The 27,708-nt window shown below is 52.4% G+C and overlaps 2 protein-coding genes across 6 annotated transcripts; one reads left to right on the top strand and one right to left on the bottom strand.

The window, feature by feature from the left end:
- On the top strand, positions 1 to 22,676 carry APBB1 (amyloid beta precursor protein binding family B member 1). 5 transcript variants are annotated; one of them, XM_047878772.1, is made up of 15 exons: positions 4 to 111; positions 7,499 to 8,233; positions 12,336 to 12,449; positions 13,978 to 14,153; positions 14,246 to 14,302; positions 14,382 to 14,467; positions 14,582 to 14,645; positions 15,093 to 15,242; positions 15,596 to 15,723; positions 16,131 to 16,245; positions 16,395 to 16,479; positions 16,760 to 16,843; positions 21,580 to 21,695; positions 21,843 to 22,019; positions 22,104 to 22,676. In XM_047878772.1, exons 2-15 carry the CDS (start codon positions 7,513 to 7,515, stop codon positions 22,269 to 22,271), a joined length of 2,241 nt encoding a protein of 746 aa, XP_047734728.1. In that variant the 5' UTR covers positions 4 to 111; positions 7,499 to 7,512; the 3' UTR covers positions 22,272 to 22,676. The 5 variants fall into 5 exon arrangements, 4 of the variants coding, with proteins under 4 accessions (XP_047734728.1, XP_047734724.1, XP_047734726.1 ...); XR_007156417.1 differs by lacking the exons at positions 12,336 to 12,449; positions 22,104 to 22,676 and adding an exon at positions 20,233 to 20,551 and having other exon boundaries at positions 1 to 111; positions 21,843 to 21,860; XM_047878768.1 differs by lacking the exon at positions 12,336 to 12,449 and having other exon boundaries at positions 7 to 111.
- Positions 22,677 to 22,808: 132 nt separating this feature from the next.
- SMPD1 (sphingomyelin phosphodiesterase 1) lies at positions 22,809 to 27,462 on the bottom strand. Its single transcript, XM_047878773.1, has 6 exons — positions 26,985 to 27,462; positions 25,297 to 26,069; positions 24,581 to 24,752; positions 24,086 to 24,162; positions 23,736 to 23,881; positions 22,809 to 23,593 (listed from the first exon to the last, which is right to left on the bottom strand). Exons 1-6 carry the CDS (start codon positions 27,264 to 27,266, stop codon positions 23,184 to 23,186), a joined length of 1,860 nt encoding a protein of 619 aa, XP_047734729.1. The 5' UTR covers positions 27,267 to 27,462; the 3' UTR covers positions 22,809 to 23,183.
- Between the last annotated feature and the right edge of the window lie 246 nt (positions 27,463 to 27,708).

Genomic DNA, 27,708 nt, shown 5'->3' with positions numbered 1-27,708 from the left:
GCCCCTCCCCGCGCCGCCGCGGCCCGGCCACCGCCACAGCCGCTCCCGCTCCAGCCTCGTCGGTGCGGCGCGCGCGGGAGTGCGGGCCCTGGGCCCTGCGGGGCGCGCTCGGTGAGTCCGGCGCCTCGCCACAGAGGGCGGTGCCGGGCTAGACAGGGGTCTGTGGAGGCAGGGGCAGAGCTCTGGGACCCGGGGACCCGGGCGCAGGGCTGGCGGCTGACCAGGGCGGCTGGGCCGCGGGGCGCCCTGAGATCCGAGCGTCCCGCAGGGCGCGGCCCTCGGCTAAGCTGCGGCAAGTGTCGCCCGCGACGGGCTCGCGCGCCCGTTCCCGCGCGCGGCCCAAGATGGCGCCCCTCCGTCCAACCACCCCCCTCCCCCCCGCCCCGCGCGCGCCTCCGCCGCTCGGGGCGCGGCCCCGCGGCCCGCGCGCTCCAGGGCGGGGGATGTTGTGATGGAGAAGCCGCCGCGGAGCCGGAGCCCCGCAGCCTGAGCCACCTCCGCCACCTGGGCCTGGGGCCTCCCCGCGCAGGTAGGAGCTGCCCCTGCCCGGTCCCAGCCCCGGAGGCCGGATCCCGACCTCCCCAGCGGCCGGCGGACCCCGCAGCCCCTTCCCCACGCGGCCTGGGTCTCCCCCGGCCAGGCCCCATCCTTGCGGGCGGTCCTCCCGCCGCGCACATTCCGACCATCCCCCTTTCTCCCCCTTGTAGGCTCCACCTTGGTCCTCACAATGCCCCCTCCCCGACCTTTACCTGGTGCCCCTCCGGGCTGGAGAGGGGCGAGTATGGGGGACCCGAAACGAGAGCAGGTGGGGGATGGGGGTTGGGGGAGGGGAGGTCAAGGGCTGGGAATGGGACGTGGGGTGAGGTGGACAGAACCCTGGCGGATTTCTCCAGGGTCCCAGGCCTGGAATCTGTCAAGCCGCATTCTGTTGCCCTCGGCGACTAAGGGGTGTGCCTTGGGGCCGGCCGGCTGTGTCCCCAGCTCGGCGAGGAGGCCTAGCACTCGCTGAAGCTCTCGTCCAGGGCAGCTTTCCCACCGCCAATTCGGAGGTTATTCGGAACGTATTTTGCAACTGCCTGTGCATTTCTTGCATTCCCAGCCCCTCGAGACTAGTCCCAGCTCTCTCTACTCTTTCAAAGCCGAAACCTTGCCTACACTTGCTGTCTTCATTTCCTCACTTCCATTCATTCTTAAAACCTCTTCATTTGGTCTCTGTCGCGGACACCCACTGAAACTGCTGGAGCCAAGGTCACCGGAGACCTCCAGGTGGCCAACTCCGAAGGACACTTTTCTGTTATCCCCCTTTACCTTTCAGTAGTATTCAGTGGTGTGTGGTAACTGTCCTGGAAGCATTTTCCTGGTTTCTCTTGTCCAGCATTGTCTGCTCCTTCGTGGTCTCATTTGTTACCTCCTTCCCCCCCACTTTAGATGTTGGTAAAGCTTTTAGTTCTGTCCTGAGCTATCTTCTCTCATTATGTACTTTCTCCTTGGGTATTTTATTCACTACCAAGCCTTCAAATTTCATATATATATATTCTGATGATTCTCAGATGTTTATATCTGGCCCAGACCTCTTTTCTGAACTCCAGATCCAGCTGCCATCATGACATCCTCATTGAAGTTCAACAGAAATTCCAGACCTACAGATCCGAAGCTGAATTATCTTCCCTGTGTTCCCTCTCTACCCTTCTTCCAAATCTGTTCTCCCTTCAGCTTTCAGAAATGGCTACTTTCCAGTCAGTTATCCAAGCTGGAATACTGGGCAACATTCTAGATTAACCTCTCTCACCTTCTGTATCCCTCACCCTCTGTATCTAATGTCACCAAATTCTGTCACATCCACTACCTAATTTTCAGATATTTTCCATTCATTTCACTCTGTTCTCACTGATACTGAATTTAATCTAGGCCAAAACTCTTTTTTTTTCCCTTCATTGCTCTAATAGCATACCCTCTTGCCTACCTCCCCTTAAATACTCTGAACACAGTGTGATCCTTTAAAATGGCATCTATCTGATCAATTATTCATTCAACAAATATACTTTGAGCACTTTTTATATATCTGGTACTGTGTTAGGCACTGAAGATATAATTATGAGCAAAATAGACTGGGATCTTGTCCCCACAGAGCTGATAATCCAGGAGGGAATCAGAGAAGAGTAAAATCACAAGTGTAATAAATACTGTGAAGGAAAGGTGGATGGTGCCTTGAGAATACATAAAAGCACAAGCTAAACTGGTCTGGGAGATAGAGAGAGGGCCAAGGAAGGCTTCTCTGAGAACATGACATTTGAACTAAGATGTAAAGGATGAGTATCAGTTAGTTAGGCTGAGTGAGGGTTAGCAGAAGGAGGTTCCAGGCAGCAAGGAAAAATCACATGCAAACACCTTGTGAAAGGAGAGAGCATCATGTCTTCGAGGAATCAAAAGAAGGCCAGTGAGGCTGGAGAGCAGAGTGCTGATACTGGAGAGGAAGGCAGAGGCCCCACTAAGCAGGACAATTTAGGCCTTGTTAATAATTATGATCTTAAGGTCTTTGTCCTTGGTACAGATTGTGATGGTAGTGGATGTGGAGAGTAGATGAAATCCAGAAATTTTCCTCAGAGAGAAAATTATCAGTATCTGGGGATGGATGGAATGTGGGGAGTGAGGGAGAAGTTAGTGTCAAGGATGGTACCCCTGCTGCACAACCGGAAGGGTGGTTATATCACTCCATGAGCCAGGATCCTAAAGGAAGACTAGTTAAGGTGTGGGAGAGAGAAGCTTAAGCAGGCATGTTTGTCTGAGAGGCCTTTGAGACATCAGATGGAGATGTTGAGTAGGAAGTTGAATGTACATGTTGTGGAGCTCAGATGAAGGGTCTGAAATGGAGATGTAAATTTGGAAATGAGCAGTGTATAGGTGGCATCTGAAGCTATGGGCATGAATAAATACATTGAATATTTGGTGAGAAAGAGTAAAGGGCATAAGAACAAGCCATGAGAAACCCTAGTGTGTGACAGTTGGTAAAGGAAGATGAGCCAGCATAGGGGGCTAAGGAGCCACAGGACAGGAACTAGAGTGTAGGAAGAAAACCAGGAGATGTAGTGTGGGGAAGCCATGGAGGAGAGCCATGGATGAAAGTTGGATGAGGGGCAGGGTGTTGAGTGGTGTTGAGAGTACAACCAAGAGGCTGTGTGGGTTGAATTAGATGACACAGGGTCCTGTTGACCTTGGCAGGTGTTACCGAGGTGTGCTGGGAATGCAGGCAGGGTTGGAGACGGCTGAGCAGTGAGTGTAAGGTGAGGAAATGGCAACAGTGAGTAAAGACAGCTCTTTCAAGAAGTTTGCTTAAGCTGGGGAGAGAGAGCAGCTAGTGGTGCTGGAGGAGCATCTGTCAAGAAACATTCTGTTTTTAAGTTGGGAGATAGTGGATCCCATTGAGAAGGAGAGGTTGATTATATAGAAGAAAAAATGGATAAACAGTGGTAGAAAATTCCTGGAAAGGCATGAAAGGAAGGAGCCAAGTAACAGATGAAGCAGTTGGTCTTAGGAAGAAGGAGAAAGGGGTAGGTGCTGAAGTCAGCAAATTTGTGTTTCTGGACATTCTCCAACTGCTGGCTTCCATTTCCTTTGTGAAGGAGGAGTGGGAGGTCTTCCGCTGGCAGGGAGGGGTGGTACTGGGGGTGGTCCAAGGAGAGTTGTGTTTTTGTCTCAACTTAAAGGTCCCTTCCTTGGAGCGCCTGGGTGGCTAAGTCAGTTAAGCATTTGACTCTTGATCTCAGCTCAGGTCTTGATTTCAGGGTCGAGTTCAAGCCCTGCATTGGGTTCCATGCTGGGTGTGAAGTTTACTTAAAAAAAAAAAAGTCCCTTCACCAAGTTGGTCTTTGCCGATGTCTAGACTGGAATAAGCCTCAGACTCCTGTAGTGCCCTGTTCCTCCCCCATCACAATACACCATCATTTATTCAACAAATAGGGAGTGCTTATTGGTGCCAGGGACTGTTCTAGACACTGGCACTACACTGCTAGATTGTGTACATCACTGGGGAGAAACCATTTCTTTATAATTCATCACTCTTCCCCATGCCTCCTACAGTGCCTCACAAATAGTAAGCTGGCAGGCTAGAGGACTCTTGACCTTGAATAGGACTCACCCCTACCCCTGTGGTCTGATATCAGCTCCTTCAGGCTTAGTGGCCACTCTTTTAGCTCCTTGCCTTGAGCCAGAATCCATGTGGATCTTTCCATCCTTTGAGAGGGATCAGGGACTCCCAAGGAGAAGGGAGAAGCTGGCATGTGCCCCTTCTTAAAGATACTAGTCATCCTTTGACCTCAAAAAGTTAGGTGATGGTACCACACAGTGTCTTGAACCAGGTGCTCAGGCTTCAGTATTTGTTGGCAACAGAGCTGCCTCATTTCTCCCCCAGTACTTTCTGCCCTGGTGACCGGAGGGACAGGGATGCCCTGGAGTCGAGCTGGCTCTTCACCGTCTCAGCCTCACAGTATATGTGCCCATCCCAGATCACACCTCCAAGTGCTAAGGAGATTGGTCCCATCCTGACCTCTTAGAAACCTGGAACCATATACTGCTGCTTCAGAGAAGGGCTCATCATCTCCATCATCCTCTGAGTTTGCCAGAGTCATGGGGTCTTCTACATCCTGGAACTCATGGAGATCCGACTATTGAACAGACTCAAGCCAGGATGTTGGTTTATGCTAACTCCATCCCTCCCTTTTTCCCTAGATCTCGGTCCTTGTTGCTCTGGGATTCCTGCCTTCATCATTCTCCAGCACCTTACCTAACACTCCTATTGCCCATCCCCAGCCCACAGGACCACACAAGCCTGTCTCAATGTCTGTTGCCACTAGTTCTGGGCCTCCTAATTCCTTTCTTCCCATATCTGTCTCCTCCATCTTTCTCTTCCATCCACACCAAGGGCCCACTCTGTCATAGACGCACAGCACACACTCTTTGGTAATGGGAATGTGAAGTTGAATAAGACTTCACTGGGGCACTGGGTGTCTTGAGACAGAGGAGGGAACAGTCTCCTGAGCATGAGGAGAGAGGACTGAACCAGAAAGGCTCACTGCTTAGGGGCCTTGACTGCTGAGCCAACTTTTGAAACATGAGCAGAGATTCTCACATGGGGACGTAGGATTCCAAGCTGGGGGAGCACTATAAACAAAGAGCCAGGGTTGTGAGGGTACGACCAATTCCGGAATCTGCCATACTTCGTGAGGGTGGAGTGTAAGGTGTGAAATAAGGAGGGAAGGGGGAGGAGGTCTGAGAGGTCATAGGGATTGGCTCAGGTAGGCTCTTGGTGTCCTGCTAATGAGCACAGACTTTATCCTGAAGGCAGCAGTGAGCCATCTAAGTTTTCCAACTGAGGAGTGACACAATCTGGTTTCCATTTTTGGAAGATTACTGTGGTTCTAGGTAGCAGCAGAGCCATTTATTTTTCTCATTTATACCAGTGACCGTGAGTTTGCTTATTGCCCAAGTGGAGCCACACCAAGCAGCCAGCAGTTACATGTGAGGCAGATACACAGACAACATGTTTTCATCTATGTCACAGACGTATACACAGCATTGTCCTAGGGGCGGAGGAGCTGGGCAGGATGGAAGGGTGGACTATGGCTCCTGCCTCAGGACCGCGCACTGCGCCTGAGAGACAGCAGAATGTTGCTCAGGCAGCCAAAAGCACCTCACCAGCAGCCTTGGCTCAGGGCTCAGAGCTGCACTGAGGTGCAGAGAGACCCGGGGCCAGAGGTTCTGGGGGAAAGAACTCCCCAGTGGGGCCAGGGGGAGAGAGAACTCTCAGGTGAGAAATCAGGGAGAAAGAGCCATATGGTAGGAGTCAGAGAGAGAGGTGTGTGTTGAGGGGCAGTAAGTGAGGGAGAGCTGTGCTGGGAGAAGGGTCAAGTAGGAAGAGAGGACTCCAAGAGAGGGTATCAGGGAGGGGGAAGGGTGACACAGTAGGAGCTAAGAGGGCCAGGATGAGAGAGAATTGGGTAGTAGTTGGTCAGGGAGAATGACCTGTGAGGTGGTGGCAGGGAGGCTCCAGGGAGTAAGTGCTTTATAGTGGGGGGGTCAGTGAAGGAGAGCAGCAGAGCAATGGAAGGTCAGGGAGATGCGGAGGGGAGGGTGAGGCCTTGATGGTGGGATTGTTGGGCTATGTGGCTGGAAGGATAGGTAGGCAGAGAAGGTGGTCCACAAAGGGCTTGTAAGGAGATGGGGTCCAAGGGGATAGGAAGTGGGTGCTGTCACTGTGGAACAGGAGATCCCCTCACCTGAAGGGCAGATGGGGTTTAGTTGGGGCACTGTTGAGACACAGTAACATGGCCAAAGTGTGCTTTCTGAAACTGGGAGAGGAGATGATAAAATGGGGCCTTTAGGAGATGGGAGGGTGGAGTTATACATTCATTCAACAAATATTTATTGAATTCTTATTCTGTGCCAAGAGTGTGTTAAGCTCTGAACATATTGCATTGAAAAAAAAAGACAAAATCCTCCACCATGGAACTGAAATTATAGTCATGAGGAGACAATCATAAAACAGATAATAATAATAATGTTGATTAATAGCTTGACAGTCTAGGCACCAGGGAAGGCTTGGGTGTAGCTGAGAGAGGGATTGGTAGCGGGATTCAGTTTTAAAAGGGTATCAGGGAAAGTGCCACTGAGAAGGTGACAGTTGGATCAAGACCTGAAGGGCTGAAGAGTATAGGTTAAAAGCCCCTGCAATGATCCAGGCATGGGGCATTATAGGAGCTGGCAGATGGAGTAATGCCCATGGTGAGACACTTTATAGAAACAGTCATTAAAATGTAGCTTCAACTGGCCAAAGGAGCCATGGATTGGAACTGAAGGTCCTTCCTCTGTGACCTTCCTTCCTAGGTCCATGCCCTTGAGGGATGGCTCTGCAGCTCATTCTCTCCTATTCTTACAGCCCCTAGTAGGGGTGGGCTTCAGGGCTGGTTGAGCCCAGTGATTTAACAACAATGGGAACACAGCCTGGGGAGCTCACAGTAGGGGGCTGTGGATAGCAATGTGGCAGGAGGAAGGGAGCAGTTAGTGTCCAGTGTCCAGAACACATGAGCCAGTCCCACGCCAGCTGGGTCCCTGGCACAGTAAGCACCGGTCGGATAAGCTGGGGGTGGGGATGCACAGAGAGCCATTGTGTGGAGGCTCTGGTGTTAGGAGCGAGGGCAGAGCAGGGTCTGGCTGTACTGTCCCAGAAAGCTCAGGGCTGGGGATTTGGGGCCAGAGTGGACTGTGGGGCCTGGCCCCAGCCTTGGGTGGAGATAGATAGGGTTGAGCAGGTGATGGTGAAGGGGGACAGCAGTTGGGCCTAGTTGTTGTCATGGGAAAATAGCTCACAGGACATGGAGTGTTGGGTGCTGGCCTGCTGTGTGTAAGGGAGATGAGGAGGTGCAGAGCACAGCCCTGGGCAGAAGCAAGGGTGCTGCTATCCAGACCTGGAGGCTGAACATGGTCTCCTCTCCCCACCCCGCAGGATCTGCCAAGGCCATGTCTGTTCCATCGTCACTGAGCCAGTCGGCCATTAATGCCAACAGCCACGGAGGCCCCGCCCTGAGCCTACCCCTGCCCCTGCACGCTGCCCACAACCAGCTGCTCAACTCCAAGTTGCAGGCCACGGCTGTGGGACCCAAGGACCTGCGCAGTGCCATGGGGGAGGGTGGTGGTCCTGAGCCAGGCCCTGCCAATGCCAAGTGGCTAAAAGAGGGCCAGAACCAGCTCCGGCGGGCTGCCACGGCCCATCGTGACCAGAACCGCAACGTGACCTTGACCCTGGCAGAGGAGGCCAGTCAGGAGCCTGAGATGGCACCCTTGGGCCCCAAAGGCCTGATGCACCTGTACTCAGAGCTGGAGCTCTCCGCCCACAATGCAGCCAACAGAGGGCTCCGAGGATCTGGTCTGATCATCAGCACCCAAGAGCAGGGGCCAGATGAAGGAGAGGAGAAGGCAGCAGGGGAGGCCGAGGAGGATGATGAGGAAGAGGATGAGGAGGAGGAGGAGGAGGACTTGTCTTCTCCCCAAGGGCTGCCCGAGCCCCCGGAGAGTGCGGAGATGCCCCCCAGACCCCAGGCCCTTGCCGACGGTCCCCGAGAGCACAGCAAGAGTGCCAGCCTCCTGTTTGGCATGCGGAACAGTGCAGCCAGTGATGAGGACTCAAGCTGGGCTACCTTATCCCAGGGCAGCCCCTCCTATGGCTCCCCGGAGGACACAGGTACCTTAATGGAGCTTAACTTGGGGAATATGGGAGGGCAATAGAGGCCAGGGCCAGCCTGGGCATGAATCACAGAGCACATGTCCTCAGTCCTCAGCAGACCATATCCAGCCAGGTTTTCCTGAATGAAACCATTCCTGCATTCAGAGTGCTTGCACAAGTTGATAGATCCTCCCGTCATGCACACCCTGATGGATGGTAAACTAGGTGTGTTTATGGAGTACTTACCAGGTACTGCCCTGTGCTTAGCATTATCATATTTAATCCTCACAGTAATGTTGTGAGGTAGAGACTGTTATGATGCCTGTACTACAGATGACAAAAAAAGGAGGCCTGGAGAGGTTAAGTAGCTTTCCTAAAGTCACAGACAGTCTGGGATCACTGTAGAACCGAGTCTAGACCTGAGCTCTTGGCCCTGCATACCCTGCCACTGATGCACACAGCACGATGAACCAGGTGCACTTGAAACAGGTTTTAACAGGCCGGGTCTGGAGGCAGCAGCAGCACCTCCCCACAGAGGTCTATTTGGAAAGACTGAGGTCGGGGATTATGTGCAGAGACCCCTCTGGGCATTGCAAGGGTACCATTTTGTAACCTTTGTATCAGGAATGGAATATTGACTAAAAGTTAGGAAGTAAAGGAAGAATAAACATATTCTTCTTTGTAGGGTGGGTGAGGGGAGAAAATAGATATTAGGACTACAAAGATTGATCATTAAATGTGTTCTATTTAAATAAATTGAGTCTCCATATTTGCTCATGTCACATAGAGATGCAGACAGGGCTGAGGAACAAAGGACAGAGATAATGGGCTGTAGCTACTATCCTGGACTTCTGTGGGCTGGGGTGTAAGTAAAGATCAGGAAAGACTCTTGTGTGTGCCTGGCAGCAGGCACTATACCAGGCCCCAAATGGTAGAGCCTTTGCAGGGGGACATGCAGTTCATGGAGGTGAGCAAAGGGCAGTACACCATCCCCTTTCAAAAAACTTGTTACAGACGTTTTCAAACATCTACAGAAGTCAAGAGAATAGAATAATGAGCCCAATTTACCCATGACCCAGTTTCAACAATTATCAACACATGACTAATCTTGGTGCATCTATACCCCCACCTACTCCTGGGCCCTAGCCTAGGTTATTTTGAAGCAAACACTCAAGCCCAAAAGTGTTTACCCATGCATTTCCAAAAAACAAAACTCTTAAAAAGATCTATAACATTATTGTCATGAACAAAAAATTTTAACAATAATTCCTTAATATTATCAAATATCCAGTTAATGTTTATAATTTCCCAGTTGTTTAATAATGACCCCCAACTCAGCTATTTAAAAAAGTTTTGATTGTTTGAATCAATAACCAAAGAGTCCCAGACCTTTCAGCGGTGGATGTGTATCTTAAATTTTCTTTTGGATCTGTATATTGTTGTTTCATTCCTCTGTCTGTCCTCTATTTTTGCTTGCAGGTTGTTGTTGTTGTTGTTGTTGCTGTCATTTTAAATTGGAGACACTGTGTTTTTTGTCCTGGATTTTCCATGGTCTGGATTTGCAGACGCTCTCGCTGTGGCAGTGTTGAACAGGTTTCTCTTCCCCTAGATTTCCTGTAGATTTGGGAGTGAGTTCCAGAGCCTTGATCAGACTCAGATTTGAGAGGTTTTTTGTGTTTTGCTTTTGCAAGAACACTTCATAGGTGGTATTTAGTACTTCTATCAAAGACAAAGTCTGATTGCCTCTCTTTTTGTGATGTTAGTGGCCTTCGATGGTCATTGCTTGGACCCCCTTTAAAGGGAGCAGCTGCTACTCCACTCTAGCTTGTTATTTATAGGGTTGGTGGGGGGAAATGCAGTTGCAGTGGAGCCAGTTCATGCAACTTTTCTAGGTAAATGGAAAACTGGACATTGATGTGAAATATTCCAGTTTCTTTTTTTTTTTTTTAATTTTTATTTTAATGTTTATTTATTTTTGAGAGAGAGAGAGTGTGAGCAGGGAAGAGGCAGAGAGAGAGAGGGAGACACAGAATCTGAAGCAGGCTCCAGGCTCTGAGCTGTCAGCACAGATCCCGACGTGGGGCTCAAACTCCTGAGCTGTGAGATCATGACTTGAGCTGAAGTCAGATACTTAACCGACTGAGCCACCCAGGTGCCCCCCCCCAATTCTTTTTTTTTAAAAGCACCATGCAGACCCCACCAAATCTGAGTCTTGTATTGGTCTATAGGCTGCTGGCTTGTAGCCCCTGCCCTAGCGGTGGGTATGAGTCAGAGGCCTGATTGCTCAGGGGCTGCTAGGATGGTCACTGCAGTAGCTGCCCTTGTGAGTCTTCTGGGAGAAGGAGGATAGAACTGCTGAAGGAGTGGGAAGGGTATGCTGGACACGGGCATCAACCTCAGTGAGAGAGAATGGTCAAGGATCAAACTCTGGTGGAGACTGTGGAAGTTCAAAGTAGTGAGTGGTGTGGGGCCAGCCTAAGGAAGGGGCTGAGTCACTGCTTACTCTTTTGTAATTGTGGTACTATGACCATGAAGGCCACAGAGGAAGTCTGGACTCCTGAAGGAATGGACTGGAATTGAACAAAACTATTTTCTCCTTCCCATCTTAGGATCTCCACAAAGTTGTTGATTGAATGCATAAGTGCATGAATAAATGAATGAATGAATGGTAAACGAATGAGCAAAAGAACTTTATTGTCTGTGTTGGGTTCATATTCGGCACCAGGCCTTGTCCTAGATGCTGAGAATGCATCCTACAAGGGACCTGCCCTTATGGTACTCAGTCTAGTGGGGGAGACAAAGATAAACAGGCAGTTCTGATCAGCATGGTGAGCACTGGGATGGGAGAGATGCAGGAGGGGCACTCAGCCCTGCCTATGTGCATGGTGGGGGGAAAGGGGTGGGTCAGTTTTGAGAAGTGACCTTTACATGGATGCCTGAAGGAGGAGTGGGTCATAGCCAGGTGAAGATTGAGGGAGGGAGGCTGGACTTGGAAAGGATGAGGGGCTTGCCAAGCAGGGAGAGAGAGAGACAAGGAGGGAGTGGGGGTGATCAGAGATAAGGCTGAGGGGCAGAGGCTAGGGGCTCATAACAGCACCCAAACCCTAGGAGTTTAAGCTCTATCCTGAGGGCAAGAGAAAACAATTAGGAATATTAAAGTGGAGAGTAGTTTAGCATTCTGGAACAATCAATTTTGGGTTGTAGTGTGCAGCCCAGATTGGTGGAGATGAGGTTGGAGGAGGGAGCCCACCTGTGAGGCTGTTGCAGTGATCTGGGTAAGAATTCCAGGTAGTAGCTTGGACTACTGTAGTGACATGGGAGTGGAGAAGAGGAGAGAACATTATGCGATTCATTGACTCCTGAGTAAATGGCCACTCCTGGTTTCACCATGAAGGTGTACATGGATGAATGAATGAACGAACACAAACCTTTGAATTCGTGCGTGAGTGCCTGAATGAGTCGATGCAGGAGTGAAGATTCCTGAAAAAAATGTGTGCATGTGGCAGCAAAGGCCTGAGTGGGGCTGTGCTTGGAGAGAGATGTGCCAGGCTCCAGAAGGGCCTCCCAGATGGTCAAAGGGGGGAGAGTGGCCCCTCCAGGACAGATCGGAAGGATGAAGCTCTTTGAAGCAGGAAGGTACAGGCTACCAGGGATGGCAGATGGATTGGTATGTGTGACTCAGTCAGAAGATGGTGAATTGGTCTCCAGATTCAAAAGGTGTATGACCCTTCATGAAGAAGGGTGTGGCTGTGTAAGGTATGGTTGCCCTGGGTGTTGGTGTTCCTGAAAGGTTGATAGGAGAACCCTGAAGATGATGGAGGGCTCCTGGGGAAGAGCAGGCATTCTAATTCCCTGGGGCCTCAGGAGAAGGGAGGGTGGAGGGAGAAGAGGTGGTAATGGCTACCTAGAAGGCTGGACAGGCAAGAAGAGCCCCTCCTCTGTGAACCCACCTCACTTGGAAGCTGAGGGTGGTGAGATATCTTGCTCAAATAAATGACTCTCACATTAGGTGTGCATCCACCTCGGGTATCCATGCCTGCTCCCAGTCTCTCTGTGCCCGGTTGCCCAGCAGCCTGGGTCTGGGGACTGCCTGTATCCTCATTGCTGCCTCTTGGACCAGTCAGGATTCCTGGTTTCCTTGGTAACGGGAAGCACGTCAGCAGTCTGGGCGCTCCCAGCCATCCTGGTGCTGCGGTTGCCGAGGAGACGCTGCAGCCTAGCTGGGCCCTGGCAGGTGAGGGGGGCTGTGATGGGAAGCCCCAAGCCCAACCTCAAGCTTGCTAGGGCCCAGCCCTTAAGGCCCACTTTTGGCCTCAAACTGCCGGGCAGGTTCTGGGCCCGGGAGGGAGCTCTGGGAGCCCTGAAGCCACACCCTTTTTGTTCTGAGAGCTACAGGCTTTGCAGGGCCCCAGGTGGCTGGGGTATTCCCGAGGGGTTGAGCTTCCTGGTGTCCCCAAGACTAGGTTTAACTGTGGTGCTGTGGCGACTGCTGCTGCTGCTGCGGGGTGGGATGGAGATTCAGGATAGGGGGAGGGGAGCCAGGATTAGAAAGAAGAGATGTAAACAGGATGGGCTGGGGTCTTATGAGGACCCTCCATCCCCACCCCAAGGAGGTCCCCTCCCCTGGTGGTCCTGGCCCCTCCTTGGCGATCGCCAGGCGGGGGAGGATCTTGCCTGGCAGGCGCTCTGCCCTGGTGAGAAGGGGGTGGGATGAGCTTTTCTCTGCAGCCCAGCACCAGGCTGTGAGCCCAGCTGGCTGGGCTGGAGGGGCTGTGAGGAGGGAGGGTGGAGGCAGGAGGGGCTGGGAACCAGCGCCATGTTCTCCCAGGACTTTTTCCTGGCCATCATCCTGCAGGACAGTAGTCCAGGTGAGGGGTGGCATGGGTCTGGGCATGATGTGGGGTGGGGCTGGGTGGGAGGAGAGGCAGAGGAGGCATAAGCTGGGCCACAGAGCTGGAGTGGTGTGGCTCTGCTAGGGGACGAAGAGTGTATGTCACAGGTATGTGTGCATGTGCATGAAATATTTGCCTGCGTCTGTGTGTGGTAAAGGGTCTGGGTGTGAATGTCTGTGGTATCTGCACACATGTGGCAGAGGTTGAGTGTGCACTCACTATTTGTGTGGTACCCACACATGTTGGGGGTTGTTGTGGGTGTGGTCTCTGCGCACATGTGGTGGGAGCTGATATATATAACTGTGTGTGTGCACACCTCTGTGTATGGTGTCGGCATTAGTGTATGGCTGGAGTTGGTGTGTGTATGTATGTTTTTGCCCTTGCACCTGTGGGTGCCCCTGACTTTGATACCTGCCGTCTATATTGGCATTTTCTATGTGTGCACACCCTTGTGTTTCTGTGTTTCTGTGGCTGCACAGGTGTGTAGTAGGGCTTGTATGTGTTGTGTGCCTGAGTGCACATGTGTGTGCAGGAGCTGATATGTGTATGCACCTGAGATATGGATATGTATGATAGGAGGTCAGTTGGGGTCACCCAACCTCCCTCCTTCTCTCTGCCTTCCTCCTTCCCTCTATGTAGCCACATTAGCTAGGCGCAGGGTCCAGGGGGAGACCTGAGTCATGTCCCCTGCGGGTGGTCCCCCATGTTGTGATTCCAGACTGCAGGCTCTAGGAGGAAGCAGGAACCTTGTGCTGGAGCCCTCCCCCCATCCCTCCCTCTGTACAGTGGAGTGTCAGTGAGGGGACTGGGCATAAGTACCCACTGCTTGTTGGGTGGGCACACCCTCATCAGCACCCCCCCACCCGGCAGATTCCTTCTGGAACCCCAACGCCTTCGAGACGGATTCCGACCTGCCGGCTGGATGGATGAGGGTCCAGGATACCTCAGGGACCTACTACTGGCACATCCCAACAGGGACCACCCAGTGGGAGCCCCCGGGCCGGGCCTCTCCTTCACAGGGGAACAGCCCCCAAGAGGAGTCTCAGGTGAGCTCACAGGTTTTTTGTCCAGGGATGGAGTGGTGGTGCTGCTGGGGCAAGATGAGCCACCCATTCATTGCTCCCATCCCTCTTCCTAGCTCACTTGGACAGGCTTTGCCCATGGAGAAGGCTTTGAGGATGGAGAATTTTGGAAGGTGAGGGGACCTGCTTTATAATGGGGGAACTGGAGAGGGGGCATCATTTTGGTCCTGACTCCTCTCACCCCTTCCCAAGGATGAACCCAGTGAGGAGGCCCCTATGGATTTGGGGCTGAAGGACCCTGAGGAAGGGACATTGTCCTTCCCAGCTCAGAACCTCAGGTGAGTGGGAAGGCATAACACAGTGGGCTAGCCGGGGGATGGATCTCTCTGGGAGAGGCCTTGGGACAGTTCCCTGTTTGGTGATCCATACTAAGTGTTACCATCTTCCTCCAGCCCAGAGCCATTACCCCAAGAGGAGGAGAAGCTGCCTCCACGGAATGCCAACCCAGGGATCAAGGTTCGTTCAAGACCAATGCCCATTCCTCAGGCTGGAGCTCCTGTGTGTGTGGGAGACCCCCTCATGTCATGTTCTGGGAGTATCTCTGGTCTCAGTAAGCTCTCCACGTCCTGAGTTAGGAGCTCCTCTAGTCTTAGCACAGACCCCTGTGTCTGGACCAGAGGCATGTCAGTGTTTAACTCAACCAGCCCAGTGGCTTGGCGGGGGTGGGGTGGGGGGTCCATCCAGGCTTGGCTCAGATGCTTCCTTGTACTAGCAGCGGTCTCCTCTGAGACCAGCACCCCTCCCACCAACCATATCCTGTTTGGGGAGCTCAACATACCCTCCCAGATGCCATGTTCTGAGTCAGGAACTCCTCTGCTCTCAGCAGGAGAGTGTCCCATGTTGGGGGTCCTCCAGTTCTAGCTCAGACACTCTACCTCCCACCCCCTCTTCTGTGTCTGGCAGTGTTTCGCCGTGCGCTCCCTAGGCTGGGTGGAGATGACCGAGGAGGAGCTGGCCCCTGGACGCAGCAGTGTGGCAGTCAACAACTGCATCCGTCAGCTTTCCTACCACAAAAACAATCTGCACGACCCCATGTCTGGGGGCTGGGGGGAGGTGAGGGCTGAACTGGCAGGTGTGGTACAGTGGAGAAGGGAAGGGAGCTGTGAGGGAGAGGAGAGCTGGGCTGCCTGAGCAACGGCGGGGTGATGGAGGTGTCAGCCCCCCCAAGTGACAGCCCTGTGACATGGGTGTGTGATCCCAGGTTGGGGCCTTGGGAGATGGTTTCTAACAGTGACTGGATGTTAAAAGGAGTCACATAAGAGATGACAGATGTGACCTCTACTAGAGTGAGGCTTGCACGGTGGGTGGTCCAACGCCAAGGTTGGGGGTGCCCTGAGCTGGAGGTGGCAGAGATCAGCACCTCCCCAGCTGGGGCCCCACTGAGTGCTTGCTCTCTGGGCCCACAGGGAAAGGACCTACTGCTACAGCTGGAGGACGAGACACTAAAGCTGGTGGAGCCACAGACTCAGGCCCTGCTGCATGCCCAGCCCATTGTCAGCATTCGCGTGTGGGGCGTCGGGCGGGACAGTGGAAGGTGGGAGCTGGGCCTGGGATCCTAGGGCGGGGACTCATCCATCAGTCAGAGTGGGGGCTCTCCTCCCTAACTTTATTCTTTGCCTCTCTTGTGCTGCCGGACCCAGAGAGAGGTACTTATGCCTAATTTACCTTCCCGTTCCTCCTCCCACACCTGGACCAGACGCCTCAAAGCACCTGAGGTCCCCTATTCTGCCCTGCCCCTTCCTGCCCGCTGTGCTCGCCCATTTTCCCCTCCTCAGCATGCTTGCCTGTCTACCCATCAGCCAGAAGGCAGCACCCACAGGACACCATCCTGAGGCTGGAAGCCCTGAGGAGCTGCGATGGACAGGGAGGGTGTGGGTTTGTAGGGATGATGCCTCGCACTGGATGGCACTGGGAGACACTGAGGTGCCCCTCCCCCAACAGGGACTTTGCCTACGTAGCTCGTGATAAACTGACCCAGATGCTCAAGTGCCACGTGTTTCGCTGTGAGGCACCTGCCAAGAACATCGCCACCAGCCTGCATGAGATCTGCTCTAAGGCACGGCCCCCTCCACTCCTTGGACTAGCTGCCACCTTTGCTCTACAAGGATGTGGGTGGGGTCACTGAGTTGGGGTGGGGGGGCTCCAGGGCAATGAAGCCCTAATGGATTCTCCCTCGCTCCTCCCCTCCGCTTCTCCCTTCCTCAGATCATGGCCGAACGGCGTAATGCCCGCTGCTTGGTAAATGGACTCTCCCTGGACCACTCTAAACTTGTGGACGTCCCTTTCCAAGGTCAGTGACACAACTCTTCCAGATCCAGCTCAACTGTGTTAGCAAAGGTGTGGTGACTCAAGAAAAGGCATGTGCTACTACATGGACATGATAATAAATGGGCACATGGAGACTGAATTCTTTGGAGCAAATAAGTGAAGGGACTCTGGTTAAAGGCAGATGGGGAAGGGGTGGAGGTGAGGACTTGGCTGGGTGCATGTCCAGCTTATGCCCTCATGATGGGGACTGGGGGGTGAGCAAGACCTGCCACCACAGTTGATCCTCCTTTTCTTTTCCACAGTGGAATTCCCAGCACCCAAGAATGAGTTGGTACAAAAGTTCCAAGTCTATTACCTGGGGAACGTGCCTGTTGCTAAACCTGTTGGTATGTGTGTTCTTTAGCTAGGGACCACCAACACTGATCCCAAAGCAATGCTCCCACCTTCTGCCTCCCAATACCTCTTTTATCAGACCTTCCTCATGCTTGATGTCACCTTGCCCTTTAAAGGTACACCTCCTGTACCTCTGTCCCATCTGCACTCTGTGTCCTGCCTATAGCAGCAATTGGCATGCCTTTATGGAGTGTGAACCAATGAACTAGGCAAGGGACACCAACTCTTGCATCCCGTGGAAAAACTTTGATTGGGTTGGGAGGTAGGTCTTAGATGACTGCAAACACCAAGTAGCAGCTGGGAGCTGGGTTTGGTATTACAGCACTATGAGCTGTGAGCACCTAGAGAGGAAGCAGTGAACATAATTGTGAGATGCTTTATTGTTTGTGAAGTACTTCTATATATGTCATTTAAATTTTATTTTTATTTTTTTAATGTTTATTTTTTTGAGAGAGAGACACACAGAGTGCGAGTGGGGGAGAAGCAGAGAGCAAGGGAGACACAGAATCTGCAGTAAGCTCCGGCTCTGAGCTGTCAGCACAGAGCCCGCTGCGGGGCTTGAACTCGTGAACTATGAGATCATGACCTGAGCCTAAGTCGGATGCTTAACCGACTGAGCCACCCAGGTGCCCCTTTGTCATTTAAATTTTGATGATCCTATGAAGTTGGGATTTTGGTAATACCTATTTTGTAGATAAGGGGACTGAGAGTAGAAATCTGGTTCTCACTTATATTTCCAGTGCTTTCACATTACCTGTTATTTATTTGTTCATTTGGCTAACAAATACATATAAAGCCTACCATGTGCTAGGTCCTGGGAGAACAATGGCCACAGCTTTCATAGCAGAAAAAAAAAAAAGGAATTAATCAAATAATCATATTAATAATAAATGTGTAATTACAAATGAACATTCATTGAAAGAAAGTAGCAAGGTGCTATAAAACTTGTAACAGAGGAACTTCATTTTGTTTAGAATGTCAAAAAAGACTTTCTTGAGAAAGTGACATTTGAACTAAGACCAAAAAATGAATAGGAGCTAATGTGGCAAAATGGGATAGAGATGAGAATGAAGCAGGGGAAGATCATTCCAGGCAGAATGAACAGTGTAGGGGAGGACCCATAGTGGAAGGCATTTTGGTACTTCAAAGGCATTGAGAGAAGATGATTGGTGCCAGATGACGCTGGGAGCGGGGTAGCAGTCAGACACTGTGGGACCCCATAGGCCATGTTAATGATTTGTCTTCATCCTAAGAACAGCAAGGAGCTATAGAAGAGTTTTGAGGAGGCACTTGGCATAATCAGATTAGAATGTTGTAAAAGCTTGCTTTGGCTATGCCATGGAGAAAGATGTTTAGCAGGTGGAAGTGGGCGTGAAGAACTCAGTTGGGAGGGTCTTGGGAGTAGTCATGGCTGGTAAGAAGAGTATTGTGGACTGTGGTGGAGCTGAAGAAGAGTGTGCAGATTCAAGAGATGTTTAGACAATTAAAATCAAATATCTTGGTGATTGACTAAAGGTGGGACGAGGGACAGAGGCATTCAGGCTGACTCCTGACTTCCTGGCTTTGGGAACTAACTGGATGGTGATGTCATTCTCTAAAGGTAGCAGACTTTGGAAGAGGCCAGTTTTGGTATAGAGATTGGAGTTCAGTTTTGGACATGCCAATTTTGATGTGCCTTGGGGAAGCTGAGTGGCAAACTCAGGTTGGCAGCTGAATTCACAGAGGAGAGGTCTGGGTTGCAGATTCAAATGTGGCATTATTGGGTTATGGAGGTAATCAAAGCCATGAGTGTAGAGAAGACTGACCCCCGAAAGTAGGCAACCCACCGTGAAAAGAGAAATGAGGCTAGGCTTAGCTTTTAGGTCCTCCAGCATTTAATGGACAGTGCAGGAGGATGAAGTTGACAAGGATAGTGAGAGCAGCAGGAGAGAGGCCAGAGGAAAAAAAGAGACTGCTTCAAGATGTGGTCAGGTGTCACATCAAAAGATACTTAGGAAGAACTCAAAAGTGTTTGGTGAATGGATAAACAAATCAAAGAATGAATGAGATTTGCCTCAAATGACATGGCCAGGAGATGGTAGACCTAGGATTCAAACCTGGTCATCTTCAGTTCTCTGCTCTTCCCCTCAAACAATGCTGATTTTAATGACCAGCATCTTATATCCAATGAACAAACCCTTCTTGGAAAGGATGGGGATTGAGGTGGGGTTTGAAAGGAGGCCTGGATTTGCAGCGGGGAATTGGTATTCCAGTTAGGTTGAATGGTACTGCCACAGACATGGAGCTGGAAGTAAGAAAATCATGTTCACGGAGCAGGAAGGAAGCTTGGCTGACCTCTTCACCTTTGCTTTCGTTTCTTTTTGCCTTTCACCCTCAACTTTCAAACCCTCATTGCCTCTTCTGGTTACTACCCCTACTCTCTTGTCTTTCTGCCACCTTACATAGGTTCTCATAATGATGAAGCAAGCATCTGCAATCCTTGACGCTCCTCTGCTGCCTGTCACCTTGATGGGTCTGCTCTGTTGAGTCCCTAACCTCACTTCTTGCTTTGTCTTATGCTCCCTTTGTAACCTCTAGGAGTTTAGCATTGGCCCCTCCTAAAGCTGCAATATTCACTCAATCATTCATTTATTCAATGAATAAGTATTGAATGCCTGATTTGTGCCAGACACTATTCTAGGTTCTTGGTATACATGAATGAACAAAACTGACAGACTACTGCCTTCAGGTAGCTGACATTCTAGCCAGGAGAGAAAGGCAATAACAAAATTACATACTATGTTGGAAGGCAACAATTGATCTGGAAAAAAAAATGCACAGTAGGATAAGGGGTATTGGGAATGCAGGGCTGGGGTTCAGGGTGTAGGTTTCACTCCTGAGTTGTTACCAAATATGGCAGACTTTCTAGGCCACTTGCTCCACTACTTTCCCCCCCTCCACGCTGATCCTCCCCCTCCTCTGAGGCCAGGCCCCATCCCCACAGCCCCATGAGCTTGTTAAGCTGTTTGACTTCGATATCTTGTCCACACTCCTGGTCTTCAGGAGTTTCCATTGAGTGGTATAAATGTCGAAAACACCACAGCCCTTGGCAGTCGGATCTGACCCACTCAGGACTGCCTGTGTTGTCACCGTTCTGTGGGCTTCTAGGTTCCTCGGTTATGCCAGTTTGGATGCATTTGCCCATGTTGCCTTCAGGGTGACTTGCTCGTACATCTGGAATTTCTTCAGTATATAAGCCCTGTGCTAGGGTTGGGGACATGGGGATGAATTAAACTTGGCTTCTGTTCTTGAGATGGTCACAGCCCAGTGTGGAGAAAGGTTTTCTAGCAGTTACCAGATGTGCTAAGAGTTGTTCCTGCAACATCCTCTCTCTTCCTTGCAGCAGGGAAGGCTTCCGGGCGGGACTTGGATGAACCCCAAAGGATGAGTATCGGGAGTTTCTCAGTCAAGAGGGAAAGGGTACTCCAAACCGAAGCTTTTCCACAGTTGCAGCCTGTGTCCCTCGAGGGCATCCTCTTCTCTTACTCTGCATTCCCCATCTGCCTAGTAGGGCATTTGCCAGGACTAGATGTTAATAAATGCTACATAAATCATTTGAAGCTCCGGGAGCAGTAAAATATGAGGCTTGACAGCTCAGATGAGGCCAGTTTTTGGAGGACCTGCATGCTTGGGAGAGGAGTTTGGCCTTGATCCAGAGAGAGGTAAGATGAGCAAGGCCAAGATGAGGGAGGACTTTCGAGGAAGGCATTTGTCCTCTTCCTTGTCCTCTGCCCAAAGAGGGTCCATGTAGTCTGCTCCTTTGGGAGCCCGGAGGCACTGAGAGGGGCAAGAGGGCCCAGGAGTGGCCCACAGGGCTGCATGCCTCCACGTAGGCACTGCTTATTCTAACCTTTTAGCTGTGAAGGTAAAGACCAGTAGATCATACTGCCTGTTCATGAGTAGTGCAGGGACCAGCACCCATGCAGCACCATGCTATGCGCTTCTCCTGCCATGGTTTTCTGCTGAGTGCAGGCAAAAGTGGGATGCAGGAGTGAAGTGTTGAATAACAGTTTGAGATGGAGGAAACCACTGTGTTACAGAGGAAGTTGATTGATCTAAAAAACCAGGAATCTTGCATTACTTCCTTTGAGCACATTATAGAAATTACTGAATCCAACTAAGATTTGACATTCCTTCTAGTTCTGAAAACTAGGAATATAAAGAAGGGAACTTTAAGCATCAGTTTCCTTATCTGTAAAATGGTAATAAAAGAACCAATTGGGAGATTGTCATAGGTGTAAATGCAATTGTGCACTATAATGATGTAGCATGGTGGGACACAAAAGTCAACTTACCTCAAGTGGATACAAAACAAACCAAAGTTTGGGTCTTGGGAGAGGAGTGGCCTTTAGGGGCTGGTTTGAGAGTTGTAGTGTGACGTAATTGAATGTCTGAATGTGGGTGAACACTGAGAGCCAAGATGTGGGGAGGTCAGAGCTTTGGGGGATCAGCTCATTTAGGAGGCTGAAGGAAGAGTCAGAATCAGGTGAAGAAAACCAAGCCTAGGATTCAATATTGAAGAAACCAGAAAAGTGCTAAATTACTGAAGCCAAGGAAGAGGGTACCAAGGAAAGGATACCTGTGCAGCATTGTACAGGGCTGTAAACTGGTGAAATGGGGATGGAGCAAAGGCCCTGGGGTAAACTCTCCCCACCCCTAGTGGTATCATGTTTGTGTCCATATCTTCCAGGGGTAGATGTGATAAATGGGGCCCTGGAGTCAGTCCTGTCCTCTAGTAGCCGTGAGCAGTGGACCCCAAGTCACGTCAGCGTGGCCCCTGCTACCCTTACCATCTTGCATCAGCAGGTAAAGACTGGGATGGGAGAAGGCATGGCTGTGCCTCGCCATGGAGGGGAGCCTGGGGTGGTGGGGGAAGAGCTGCCAGTAAGGTGGATGTGTTCAGTGGAAGAGAGGGTTGGGCTGTTCCTTTCTAACTGGGCTCCCTCCCTCCAGACGGAAGCAGTGCTGGGGGAATGTCGGGTGCGTTTTCTCTCCTTCCTGGCTGTGGGCAGAGATGTCCACACATTTGCATTCATCATGGCTGCCGGCCCAGCCTCCTTCTGTTGCCACATGTTCTGGTGCGAGCCTAATGCTGCCAGCCTCTCAGAGGCTGTGCAGGCTGCCTGCATGGTAAGTGGGTAGGGTGATGGAGTGGTGATGCCCACCCCACATGGGGCAGGCTGGAGAGTGACTGCTGCACCTGCCTCTTTGCAGCTCCGCTACCAGAAGTGTCTGGATGCACGCTCCCAGGCCTCCACCTCCTGCCTCCCGGCACCCCCTGCAGAGTCCGTTGCCCGCCGTGTAGGGTGGACTGTCCGCAGGGGCGTTCAGTCGCTGTGGGGTTCCCTCAAGCCCAAACGCCTGGGGGCCCATACCCCCTGAAGTCCTCAGTCCTCCCTCCACCTGCTTGCATTGGGCCCCAGGGAACTCAAGGGTATGGGGCAGGGAGGGGCCCTAGAGGCTATTGTTAGGCCTCAGGCCCCCTCAAAGCTGCCCCTCCCTAGTAGCTGGGATTCCCTGCCTAGGGGCTGGGGAGAGAGAGACCTAATCCCTTCGGGGAAATGACAATATCGGATCGATAAGAGGAGCAAGAAGCAAGGCCAGCCCCAGGCTCTCCACCCCCATGTTTCAGGTGGAGCAGGAGGAACTGGTCTAGGCCAGGCCCTATCTTGGTAGGGTCTGGCAGGGGCAGAAGGGGGACTGGTCCAGGCATGGGTCCCCTCCCCACTGTTCCATGGGCACCTCTGCTGTACTGATATCACTAATAAAGTCTGTCTGCCCTGCTAAGCTGTGTGCCTTCCTGTGCCTGCACCATACCATCACCCCCAGTACCCTGATCCCTCAGTTAGGATTATATTCCCAAAGCCCCCTTCCCCTGCCTCCTTGAAAAAAAGAAAGTGGGACACTTGCAGAGGGGTCTGGAGTCCAAGTCTCTTATCTTTATTTTAACGGCCTGACAACCAGGCAGCAGCAGTCCAGGGTTCCTGGCTGGCCAGCACAGGCCTGGGGTGAGAGCTCCTGTGTGGTCTGCTGCGACAGGACCAACTTAGACCTTTGCTCCATAGTTATGAAAGGCAGCAGTCCCAGGGCAGCTGAGATGCTGGGCACAGAGCAGCCACCCTCTCCCCTGTATCTTGCCAAACCAGCTCCATGAAAGAAGGTCCTGTTTCCCCGGTGTGCTTGGGGCTCAGGGATAGGGTTTTCCACCAGATGCTCTTCTTACCACAGCTGTCCTCTGGAGTTTTTGCAGCTTTCCTCACATTTGCACTTTCACAAATCTGGGCCATGGGGGTACTAGCAGAAAGATGGCCTTGGCTGCAGGCTCTGGACATCAGGGAGGCTTCCATCTGGCACCAGATGGCGACATAGAGCAGGGCTATCCGAGCGAGCTGAGAGCTGGGCGCAAAGTGTAGTCAGGCGGCAGGGCATGCCACAGGGCTCTGAGGGGGGGTGGCCCTTATGGTAGAGAAACCAGAAGGTCTGGAAAAGTTGTGTGTCACCCCGCATGCGGTACACCAGATCATGCCAGGCGGCAGGCAGTGCATTGGGCAACCCGTAGGTTTCTCGAGCTCTATAGAGACGCTGCCAGTGTGGTATGGCTCCTGGCTCATTAGCCTGTGTCAGGTTCAGGATGTAGGTCTCATGATCTAGGACCACATGAGAGCTCCCCGGATAGTTGCCATCTATTTGGTAGACCCGGTAACCTGCAAGGAGGAAGGGTTGACTGGAAAGGGAAGGAACCAAGGCAACTCCAGGGAGAGGTCAGATGTCCCGCCTGCCCCTTGCCAGCCATGGCCCCAACTCTGTTTCTGCTTCCTCTATCTCAACAACTCCCACATCACTCACCAGGATTAAGGCCGATGTAGGTGGTGGCACTGGGTGCCAGGAAGGCTACAGACAGTGGCCGGCTCAGGGTCTCCTCATCATAGAATACCTCAAACTCATCCACGTGGGTGTGGCCAAAGAACTGACCAGCCAAGGTGTTCTCATACCTGGCCAGAAGACACTAATTAGATTCAGAAGGTTTTAGGGACAGGGAAGAAATCTGGGGAGATGGGATGCTTTCTTTCTCCACACATTGAAGTAAGTAGCCTCTCTACCCCAAAGGGGCACCAGGAATGATAAAATACCCAAAGGAGTTTTCAAATGAACTTCAGACTCTTCATCTACCCCTCTTCTCCCCACTTCCCTCCTACCTGGCTACAATTCGATAATAATTCCAGCTCCAGCTTTTCAAGCAGTGCCCTGGGGGGATGTGGCCAATTATATGTACCTGCAGGGAGAGTTAAGGGAGGTTATCAGGGAGAATGCCCCTCTATTTGCTAGATGGAATGCTACTTGATTCATTGATTGTTCAATAAGGCCAATTAGAACTTGACATTTGGGGGGGGGGAGGGGAAGGAAGGTTATGAGGACAAGGAGGGGTCCAGGCAGCCCTGGCCAGGAGAGTTGGTACTCATCACTCTTACAACAGCTGTTACAGCTGGCCAGACACAGGGAGTGAATGAGAGCTCCTAAGGGGGACCAGGAGCTGAACTCCTAGGGAATCCTATTGTTGGAACTCCAGAAAACCAGGCTTCTCTGCTCACAGATGCCCTGGCTCCAGATAGGAGTATGGTCATAAAGGGCCTGCTTCTCCCCACCACCCCCATGGAGCACCTATCCACCATGTTCTCACCACTTTCCCTCACCTTGTCTCCTCGATCCTCAGCTGCCTGAAGCTCTCCTACTAGCCACTGGAGCTGTCCAGCAGGATCTGTGGAGTTGATCAAGAGCCAGAAGTTCTCACGGGAACAAAAATTCATATTGAGAGAGATGAGGCGGAGGCCAGGGCGTGGGGAAAGGGCATAGAACCCCCCAATTCTGAAACAAAGTGAACACAAACAGTCAGCACTCATTCATAATCCTGGTCCTGTGCTCACAGTCCTATACTAAGCATTTGGGTGGAGGGCAGAGGCATACGGGACATCATCCCTACCAAGGGGCTCACATTCCAGCAGAAAACCAAACAGCACCGATTATAGGGTCCATATGACTGGGCAAATGGCTCAGAAAGCTAAGGGCTCTAGGCCTCAGAGATAAAAGAGAACTATAATGGGAAGCAAGGGCCATTTAGAAGGAGTATGATCTGGACCTGGAAAGTTGGGATGTTAAAGTTGCAGGGGGAGGGGAGGTGTTTTAGAGGGCCAACATGAACAGACACAGACTAGCATGGAGAAAGTATGCTGTCAATCCTGAGGGAGAGTGGCTGGACAGACATAAGGGCAGAGGTGGAGTATGGGGTCAGAGCCAGTGAAGAGAGCTGAGGACTCATGCTAGAAGAGTCACAGGTATGCCCAGGTCCCCTGCTCCCTTCACTATTATCCACTTTCTTTTCCCTTCCTGGGTTTCCATGGACCTCAACTACCTGAGGGTGTGAAGGGCTTCAGGAGGGAGCCAGGACTCCCATGCCTTGGCCATTGCCTCATAGAGCCAGCTGGAAGAGTGATTGCCCTCTATGAAGGGGGGAGGGAAGCCATTGACAGGTGTGCTCTCATGGTTGCCCACAGCAGGGTACACAGGCACTGGCCCCAAGAACTTCTTCACAAGGGCTGTGACAGTGGTCAGGGCCCGAAGCTGGTCCTGACGTGATTGGTGCCAGATATTGTGGGCGGGGATGTCTCCTGTCCAGTACACCATATCAAAAGGGCCGGCAGGGCCCAGCCCGCTCAACAGGCTCTCCAGGGTCCGCAGGGGCAGGTCACACTTGCTGTACTCGCCCCAGTATCCAGCACCTGGGCGGGAGGAAGGTGGCAGGCCAGAATCCTGGCGGCAACACAGTGGGTTCTCACAGTCAGGATCTGTGCCCTCCAGGTAGTCATGATCCCAGTGCAGGTCAGTGAGAAAGAGGATGCGGCTAACAGGGGCGCCTGGGGCCGGGGGCTTGGGTGGTTGTGGGGCCGGCTTTGGTACAGCTGGCAAAGAGATGTTCCAAGATGAGAAGACGTCCCAGTGCCCACAAGTGGAGCCCAGGAGCAGACCACAGGCCTCAGATGGGCTCAGCACTGAGCGTGTCCACACCTCCACCACATCATCTTCAAAGAGCTGGACAGTTGACTGGCACACAGCGGGCGGTGCTATCTTCAGCAGTTTGCAGAGCTTGGTGGCTATGGAGCCCACCCACTCCACACCGGACTCCTTCTGTGGTGGGAAGAACCAGTGATGAGAGGTCAGAGACAGCACAGGGACCAGGCCAACCCCTGGCTACCACCATCTGTGCCTTCATATCCAAACTGGGGCCAAGCCAGACTCAATGCCACTGTGGTGAAGAGACCTCAGAGCACCCCCTGACTCCCACAGATATTGCCCTGTGACTCAGGCAGCACTAGGCCAGTACTTCCTCTTCAGCTCAGTAGGCAGTGGCATTTCAGGCCTTTTGCTTGCCTGGCTGGCTTCCTCAGTCACTGTCTGCAGAGTGCCTTGAAATTCGGGCTGGGCAATATAGCTGTCCAGAGTTTGGGGACACACACAAAGGCAGGTTCCCTGGGGAGACCTGCAAAACTCACCTACCAACCAGCATTCATCATCCCATCAGGGTCAGGGCAGCCCCATCTACTCCCACACCCTTGGATCTTTCTGAATTCAAGTCCCTTCTGAGCAGCTAGTACAGGCATGGTGCTCCGGATTAGCGATGCCAACTTTAAGGCACAGGGGGATTCAGAGTCAGATATACCAGGAAAGGAGTCCCAGCCTTGTCGCCAGCTATGTGCCCTCGGTGAAGTTACTTCACCTCTCCCAGATGCTCTTCATTTGGCAAATGGAGATACTGTAATGAAAACACCTCACAGACTTGACCTGTATAAAATGGCTAGCACAGTGCCCGGCATATAATTTGAGCTCTTTCCTTACTTCACAAGGTCACAATGGAGGTAGTGGTGGCGTGTAGGCATGGGTGTCCCTAAAGGAGAGCAAATCCGGTAAAGGCTAGTATCCTCCAGCCTCTTCATCAGGGATGCTCTTCATGACCCCAGCCCCAGCCCATCCACTCCCCGCCCCCGCCCCCGCCCCCGCCAGCGCTCCCTTGGCTGCTCCACTGCAGGCCCTTTAAGCGCTCACCTTCAGCCCAAAGTCGATAGCGGTGAACAAGCTTTTGCAAACTGGGCAGGTGAGGTTCCACCACCCAAAGGCGTCACGGAGCTGGGGCACTAAGCGACCGACGTGTTGGCTTTGGACGGGAAGAGGGTGGGCCCCGGCCGGGGCCCAGAGAACCAACGCCAGAATCAGAGGCAGGCCCATCCACAGAAGCCTCAGTCTGGGGGACCCTCGGGTCCGGTCCGATTCCTGCTCCGGGCCGGACCTGCGGTGGCCCTGGCCGGGAGATACTCCATGGCGGGGCATTGCCCGGCTTCCTAGACAGGGCTGGTTCACCCCTCCGGGTCCCCCGGGTCTCGGCCCTGGCTAGCTCTCAAAGCGCGGGGCAAGACCAGGGACGGCCGACGAGCCCCCGGGGCAGTCGGCTGACTGCTCCGCGTCCAGCCGCAAGGCAGCTCCGCCCCTTCCTCTTCCTGGGTTCCCCAGCAGGAGATCTCCCCAGCAGCCGGGATCCGGGTCGGCGAGGGAGGCTGAGGGGGCGGAGCGTACCAGGACCCCGCCCATACCCCGCCCCGGCTCTGACCGGACTGCGCGCGCAGCTGAGCGGAGGGAAGCTGTGTGCGCCCTAACCGCGGGAGGTCGCTGTCGTAGCCCTTGTACATGCTGTGGAGGCAATCAAATGTGGCTGGTGAAAGGCTCGCGGAGGCTCCTAGACGCCTGCTCTCTTCAAACCTGGACTAAATTCCTG

Source organism: Prionailurus viverrinus, chromosome D1, assembly GCF_022837055.1.
Source record: "Prionailurus viverrinus isolate Anna chromosome D1, UM_Priviv_1.0, whole genome shotgun sequence".
Lineage (NCBI taxonomy): Eukaryota > Metazoa > Chordata > Mammalia > Carnivora > Felidae > Prionailurus > Prionailurus viverrinus.
This window is presented reverse-complemented; position numbering and strand designations above follow the sequence as displayed.